Source organism: Camelina sativa, chromosome 15 (genome assembly GCF_000633955.1).
Source record: "Camelina sativa cultivar DH55 chromosome 15, Cs, whole genome shotgun sequence".
NCBI classification, from domain to species: Eukaryota; Viridiplantae; Streptophyta; class Magnoliopsida; order Brassicales; family Brassicaceae; genus Camelina; species Camelina sativa.
In genome coordinates, this window is record NC_025699.1 from 13,653,027 (window position 1) to 13,661,470 (window position 8,444).

Below are 8,444 nucleotides of genomic sequence, written 5' to 3' on the forward strand. Positions count from 1 at the left end.
TTTGACTTATAATTGTGTATCATCTCGGTAAAAACCGGATTATACCGTTAATTATAAGTTTATTATCACATAAACCAATGATCATTCTTTAACGAAACTATAGAGAAACATGTCTTTGATCACGCCGTTACTAAAACCATACTTCTCAAGCAAACCCTCTTTCCGAAACCCAACTTTCTCCAAAACCCTCTGAGACGCTTTGTTCTCAACCTCCACCACCGCTTGGATCCTTACCACCACAGGAAAATCCTGAAAAGCTTGTCCCACCGCCATCCTCACAGCCGCCGTGGCTATCCCCCGCCCCCAAAACTCTTTAGCCAAGGCGTACGCGAGGTCAGCCCGGCAACGACCATCACCAGAATCTGGCTTGACAGAGACGTAACCAATCGACCGACCTTCTTGGAGGAGAGATATAGAACGGCGCCACGGGTGTGGTATGGCCTTGTACAAGATGTGTTGTTCGGCTTCCTCTAAGGTCTTAACTGAGTCCCAACGCAGGTAACGTGTGACATCATCATCACTGCCCCATTTAAAGACGTCTTCGGCGTCTGATACTTTGAACGGCCGGAGAAAGATTATCGGTGGTTCCATCGTGGTGGTTATGTAAATTAACCGCAACAAATGTAAATAAATAACATGATAAGAGATTATTCTATGGCGCTTAGAAGGCCCATTATTGGCTTTTGGGCCTTCACTCTTAAGACCCACATATCAGCATATGTTCGATTTATGCGAATATTAAGGATGGTACAGTATGTGTATATAGAAGTAGTTGAATATGATATAAGTTGACACATTTAAGATTTGATAGGACAAGAAATGTAAAAACATACACCAATTTGATTTTGACGACACTATACATATTACATGACTTATGTTCAACACGCATGCGTGCTCCTTGCTACTTCTCAAAGACTTTCACTCATCACTCTTATAATTTTTTCGTATTTTTTACATGGACCAACTCTGACGTTCCAAATTATATACTCTCTTTTTATTTTATTTTTATGTATCCTTTATCCTATAAAGCACAAGTCACTAGACCAATAGAGTTATGCCACATAGATTTTGTTTTTATATTTTTATATTTAAAAAATTAATTAAAAACAGTTAATATCGAAATAGTGGTAAGAAAAAACCAGAAAAAGAAAGAAAAAAGCCTAAAAAAAACAACTATCAAATTTAGTTATATAAAAAAAATTGTTTCGCCGGTGAATCAAAAGATATTTTCAGTGAGATCTAAATAGAAAATATATTATATTTAAAAAAAAACTTTATTTTTATTTATTTTTTAAAAATGCAAAATTTTAGATCCCTAAATTTGCTCACACCACCGCTACCACGTTCGAAAATCATGATAATATATAGGTCACATTTTCAACCGTTTGATCACCTATTTAAGTCTCAAATCAACACAACTTTTATATATTTTTTCTCCATTACCATCTTTTATTTTCTAAGAAATCTCATATTCATCCCTTTCTCAGTTTCTCATGCTATTTTGTCGGTCCTTTTTCCTCTTTGTCGTTTCATTTGCGTGTTTGTCATATTCATATAATTTACCAAAGAAGCTGATCCAGGTTTTTATGACTTTTTGTTCAGTTTCGTTTTTTCTTTTTCTTTTAAGTCATATTAAATTTTCTCTGATTTTACATGATCCAGGTTGAAGATGCCAACTAAATTCTTCAAAACAAAATGAAAAAAATAATAGCTCTATCATCCAAGATATGAAAGCCTCGGCAAGCAAATTAACGCCACTGATGAAGGTAACGATCGAGTAATGTCTCCAATCTCAATCTTTTGCGTGTTATTCAAATGCCTATGTAGATGACTTGACTTAAGATTAATGGTTATAATATGTGTAGTTTCTCAATTCACTAAAGAAATACGTAACTTATGGAGCTATAAAATCAGGGTTTTCAATCATCGTGCGAACTTCTATATCTACTATAATGTTTCATTGTTTTGTATAATAAACTACTTGGTTATGATTTTGCATTACACTTTTTTGTATTCAATATTTGTGTAACGTATAAAAAAATATAGCAGACTTTTGTATGCTGTGTCCCAATTTCTATAACTCATATGTCTAAGTTCTAATTATATAATTCTATCTTCGAGGTGGGTGATTACCGGCTACATCAATTACGACAAAATCAACAGTGTCAGTGTGGATTAAGGGTAAAAAGGATTAGAAGAAAATCATCCTGACTGACGACAAGTAGCCAAACCTGGACAACAACGGTAGAATGACGACTAAAACAGGGGCTCCAAACAATTCAAATACGTAATTCAAGCACATAATTCAAACGTTCAAGCAGTAGATGTATATGGTGATACGATGATATGGAGGAAGGACGGAGACAATTGTTGCATACAATAAAATAGTTTTCTCTGTACGTAGTTACTTTGTGTAAATATATTTCATGTTTATATTTTTTAAATAATACGTTTTTCACCAAGTGTAATTGTTTCTATTTTTTTCCCGTACGAAGTACGGGTGTAATACTAGTAGTGTATATAATGCATCCGACATGTATAATGCCGAATATTTGCTATTCTGTAATAGATACCGCCATCGCCATGCCAGTGAGTCAGTGACGTATTTGTGTAGATTCAGTGGAGCACAAAACTGAGAACTGTCATAGGCCATGAATGGCTGCCTGTTTTTTATTGGTTTTTAGATTTTGGTTTTTAGTTTTTGGATTTTGGATTTTGATTTTTTGAGTTTTTGATTTTTGGTGTAGATTTTAGTATTTGTAAAATCTGGTAACTTGATTAGTTTTTGGTTTTTATGTATAATAATTATTTTTAAAATAGTAAAATAAATATTATAAAATAAAAAAATACAATAATGTAGAAAAAGTATGAAACGTAGATCTTTTATAGTAAAAAAGTATATAAGAAAAATTAGTTTAATAATAACAAATATGCAAGTCTTTAGGAAATATCCTTAGAATAGGTTTTAATTTGTTCATTGCACACAAAAAAAGAAGATTTCGTTTGTTTTGGAATTTAATAAGTAATTAAAATAAATAAATATATATTAGGAAAAAGAAAAAGAAAAATCACGCTGAAAACCCAAAAAATGTGGTTTCTAGATTTTGTGAAGGAATTGCTAAAATCCTCTAAAAACTGGTTTTCTTAAATTTTAGGAAATCTATTTTTTCATAATCGTGAATGGCTCCAAAAATAGATTTTTCAGAATCTAAAGCTAAAAACCACTCTAAAATCAGGTGTCATTCAAAGCCATAATCTAATTTTGTTCAGCTACACAGTAAAAAAATTATTCTTGCCTTGGACAAAACCTCCGGTGACTTTTTTTTCACCCCAAATTAATGACGTTATAAGATTAACTACTATTATCATAGAGTTTCATCAATCTTTTTCAGGTAGGCAACCAAACAAGAAAAAACATTTTAAAAAAGTATTAGTAAAGATGAATATCCAACCCAAAACCAATTGATAGTGAATAGAGAGATCCATATACTATTTATATTATCCCACAAATCTTATTTCTCTCGATGTGAAATATTGTCTAATACACTCCTCACGGGTGAACCCACAATCGATATTTTTTTTTTTAAATCCATAACAAGCATGCCACTTATATGGGCCACATCAGGGACAGAACCAGTAAAGTGGGAGGGGGTCAGCTGACCCCATGAAAAAAAATTCTGGTATATTTTTACTTATAAATAAAAAATGACCTCCTCAAATTTTGTTTTTTGACCCTATTAAATTTAAAACTTCCATCTTGATCCCAACAAATTTTATATTTTGACCCTATTAAAACAAAATTTATACTTTGATCCTCCAAAAATTTGCATTTTTACCCCCAAAAAAAAAATTTATATTGACCTCATCAATTTTACATTTTTATCTTATTAGAAAAAAAAAATTTCTTCTGACCCCTCTCAACTTTTAGTCTGGCTCCGCCATAGGGCCACATAGGTAGGAAACCATTATTTTGTGGGAAATTGCTTGTTGGGCCTAATCATTGACTATAATACCATATTTGTAAACATGAATATCCAACCCTAAACCAATTGAAAATGATACCATTAATAAACATGAATATCCAACCCAAAACTAATTGACAATGAGTGGAGGGATCCATGTACTATTTATACATGACACACAACACTACTTATACATAGACACATTTCTTTTGATGTGGGATATTGTCTAATAGAATGATAAACTAAGAGCAAACCCATTGCACAACCTCAAATTAGTGTCTCTAACTTTTAATAATATTAAAAATAATATTAATTTAAGTTTTGATCTTCATCCCATTGATTTTATTTTTTCTTCTCCCATTAGACATCCCTAAATATGGGTGTCTTATATAATTTTTATTAAAAATGTTTTGTAAGTAGAGAAGTAGAGGAAAGTGGACAAGAAGAAAGAGGAGAATAAGAAGAATATGAAGAACTGAAGCAAATTACATTAAGGCTGTCTGAACTGAGCAACAGTTACCATCTAAGGAACAGAACAAGTTTAACTGCAGAGTGATGCAGAGAGGTGAGATCAAACTCTGGTTTTGAAAGAAGCGAGTGAAAGGCTGTAGAACAGAGTAAGCAAAGAGTCCAGGGATAAGCCAGGCAGCAGGGTCTTGTCCCAGGAACACAAGAAGCTTTTCCATGTTGAGCCAAACGAGAGAAAGAGGGATACACACCAAAGCAAGACAAAACATGGCTGTGTAAGTCTGAACACCTAGTTTCCGTTATAGCTTAGCTCCGAAAGCTTGACCGCTCAAAGTATCCAAGGCAAACAAGACATGACTTAAAACAACAAACAAGAAGCTATCAATTTATTCTACATCTACTTAGTTATCATGGTTCTGCATCTACTTAGAAAGCTATTACAATCTAGTCTCAACATTTATGTGACCATATTAAAAACAAATTAACCAAGATATCAACATAACAAGATCTTTGACAGACTTACACACTGTTCTAGATCTTTTGTGTTTGGTCTCAAATGCTTCTCCAACACTTCTTCACATCACATAACAAGAACTCTTAGTAAGAGTCGCTTACCATATGTACTTTGTAAACAGTCCAAGTTAAAACTGTCAAAGAAGAAAGTGTCGAAAGTGACAGAGAGACTAAAAGATTCAATTAAATGGAGACATTCTATAGCCAAAAAAGAAGCAACGGTAGTGATCAAGACAAGAGAAACAAATGAGAATACCAAGATGGCTTGAGATTAGCAGCGACAAAGAGCCAATACCCTGTAGTTCCTAAAACCAGAGCATTCTTTGATCCCATTGACCGGACAACCAAAGAAGCAACCATGGAACAAAACATGAAGGACACATACATTATCCCTAGAGATATTGTTCCCAAATACTGATAGAATCAAAACAACTCAAATAATCACCACACACGCACAAACAAACAAGAATTTTACACTGTGAAATCCTCAGAACAAAAGACAATATCGTGTCTCAACATAAATATAGACAACAGCCTCACTGGTCCTGCTCCTAAGTTCATATATAAATGAAAGTTGATATTCCTAAGTTCTCACTGCTCCTAAGTTCATATTCCTCTAATGATCCATCAATACAAAATGCCAGCATAATTTATCCCCTCAAAAATATAAATGAAAGTTGAACATCCATCTGAAATTCAAAAATTGCATTTTTCCTATACGCATTGCTACTGATTTCCCCAAAAAGTTTGATCGGGCGCACCTTATTAACGGTAGTTTCAAGGTTCTGAGCAGCACCATAGGCGAGGAAGATTAAAAGAAAGGAGATGCTGAGGATATGAACATCCCTTGTGTAGCTCTTTCCAGCTCTTCCTTTACGATCCTCACCACCAGAGACCAACGGCGCCTCCTCGTCGGCTCGAGAATCCATGGAGTAGAATTTGTTCTTGCCAACACCTCCGGGAAAGATGAGCGGAGGAGCTCCACAGATGAATTGCCAATAAACAAAAGAAGAAGAAGAAGAAGCAGAGGCAAAGGGAATAAGGATACAAGTAGCAAAACAAACCACAACGACAAAATCACGAAACCCAAAGAAAATTCCGGAATTCAACAAAAGAGCTCTGACCAAATCGATGAGTCCTCTCCTATACAACAAGTTCTGCATTCAATTAAAAAAAACAAGATCAAAACTTTCGGATTGTTTCTGGAAACCGATCGATCGTTTTGATTTCGTGTTTCTTTGTTTTGATTTTGTCGAAATAGAACGAGAGGAAAAGAAAGAAAAGATAAAAAAACAAAAAAAAAAACAAAACAATACTTGACCAATAACCTGATGACACGTATGGGGTCTCTGAGGATGTAAAAGGGTCTGGGCAGAGACATGTGTCTCACAAAATATGGGATTAAAACTTTTTTCTTTTTTTTTGTTATATTATTAAACAAATAAAAGACATCCCCATGGGATGTGCAATGGCCATGCTCTAAAGGGTCACCATAGACACCCAACACGACTTGTACATGATAAAGAACATGGAGACAAAAGGCATGCCACCCATACATCATTTGTTGCCGTAAACATTTTTGTCTCTGTAAACCAAATGTTTGACCTAATTGTGTATCAATCATCTCGGTAAAAACCGGATTATACAGTTAATTATCAGTTATCACATAAACCAATGATCATTCTTTAACGAAACTATAGAGAAACATGTCTTTAATCATGCCGTTGCTAAAACCATACTTCTCAAGCAAACCCTCTTTACGAAACCCAACTTTCTCCAAAACCCTCTGAGGCGATTTGTTCTCAACCTCCACTACCGCTTGAATCCTCACCACCACCGGAAAATCCTTGAAATATTGTCCCACCGCCCTCATCACAGCCGCCGTGGCTAATGCCCGCCCCCAAAACTCTTTAGCGACAGCGTACCCGAGATCAGCCCGGCACCAACCATCACCAGAATCTGGCTTGACAGAGACGTAACCGATCGAACGGCCTTCATGGAGGAGAGATATGGAACGGTGCCACGGGTGTGGTATGGCCTTGTTCAAGATGTGTTGTTCGGCTTCCTCTAAGGTCTTAACTGAATCTGTGACACCCCGGTTTCAGAGACTTGCCGAGAGGTTTAAAGAATTGATTTGGCCACCTATGTCACCAAAATGCATTTATCTTTTCTGTCAAGGGTCCTGAGAGAACTCCAAAGTTAAGCGTGCTTGAGCTGGAGTAGTGTCAGGATGGGTGACCTTCCGGGAAGTGACTGTCGGAACTGGGCGAGTGAGGACAAAACACAGGAAAAGATCATGTGGTGATTTGTAGGGATGGTAACAAGTCTTTAAAGCCTCCCGGACGTACAAACCGGCCGTCGGATATGGATGGCTCACGGGCCTAGTGAGAAGACGTGAGGTCCATTAAAGAAGGTGGGCCCATGGACTGGGAGTGGACATGGGCCCACAGAGAGGTGGCGGTCGGGGCGTTACAAGTGGTATCAGAGCCGAACCTAGATTAGTGTGGAGTCGAGTGGAATCACACCGTCGGGGGTGACGGTATTGGTGCGCAACGAGGACGTTGCGATCTGTTAGTGGGGGTAAATTGTGACACCCCGGTTTTAGAGACTTGCGGAGAGGTTTAGAAAAATGATTTGGCCACCTCTGTCACCAAAGTGCAATTATCTTTTCGGTCAAGGGTCCTGAGAGAACTCCAAAGTTAAGCGTGCTTGAGCTGGAGTAGTCTCACGATGGGTGAACTTCCGGGAAGTAACTGTCGGAACTGTGAGAGTGAGGACAAAATACAAAAAAGATCATGTGGTGATTTGTAGGGATGGTAACAAGTCTTTAAAGCCTCCTGACGTAACAAACCGGCCGTCGGATATAGATGGGTTCACGAACCTAATAAAAAACGTAAAGCCCATTAAGAAAAGTGTGCCCATGAACTAGGAGTGGATATGGACCCACAGAAAAGTGGCGGTCGGGCGTTAACGTGTGACGTACTCGTCACCAGCCCATTTAAAGACGTCTTTGGCGTCTGATACTTTGAACGGCCGGAGAAAGATTTTTGGTGATTCCATGTTTATGTAAAATCTTTACTATCTTTTTTTTTTTTTTACATAAATCTTGTAGTTTAATCTGATACTAAATACGATATATAAAAATGCAACAGATGTGAATATTCAGGAGAGATGATTATATTAAGCTTGAAAAGACCCATTAATTATTTAGGCCTATTCTTATCGGTTTTACATCTTAGAGACTTGCTAATATGACCAATTTACAAATCTTTTTAACAGTTGTTAGTGTGACTGCGTATTTAATTAAGTTGGGGACAAATCATCTGCTTTGAAGCTTGATGATTGGGTCAGGTGAAGATCTTCAGATGATGTCTCAAGAAGAATAACTGTTCTTAGTTAAGTTCTCTTCATCTCTTCTAACTATGGTGAGGAAGTTTCTTGCTAGATTCAAGTTAGCTTGAGCTGCGAAGACTCTATATCTATAATTCTATATTTCTATAC

General features: G+C 36.4%; 2 protein-coding genes across 2 annotated transcripts; both read right to left on the bottom strand.

Annotated features, from left to right (window-relative positions):
- LOC104746712 (uncharacterized N-acetyltransferase YoaA-like) lies at window positions 1-805 on the bottom strand. The gene has a single exon (XM_010468239.2). The coding sequence runs from the start codon at window positions 589-591 to the stop codon at window positions 82-84; it is 510 nt and encodes a 169-aa protein (XP_010466541.1). The 5' UTR covers window positions 592-805; the 3' UTR covers window positions 1-81.
- Window positions 6,622-8,003, bottom strand: LOC104746713 (uncharacterized N-acetyltransferase p20-like). The gene is made up of 2 exons (XM_010468240.1): window positions 7,912-8,003; window positions 6,622-7,036 (listed from the first exon to the last, which is right to left on the bottom strand). Exons 1-2 carry the CDS (start codon window positions 8,001-8,003, stop codon window positions 6,622-6,624), a joined length of 507 nt encoding a protein of 168 aa, XP_010466542.1.

Bases quoted from the DNA above. Each gene is read 5' to 3' on its own strand.
- LOC104746712 (XM_010468239.2), bottom strand. From the start codon at position 591: ATGGAACCACCGATAATCTTTCTCCGGCCGTTCAAAGTATCAGACGCC.
- LOC104746713 (XM_010468240.1), bottom strand. From the start codon at position 8,003: ATGGAATCACCAAAAATCTTTCTCCGGCCGTTCAAAGTATCAGACGCC. The intron at 7,037-7,911 runs ACGCCCGACCGC...CTGAAACCGGGG, and splicing joins GACGAGTACGTCACACGTTA to TGTCACAGATTCAGTTAAGA.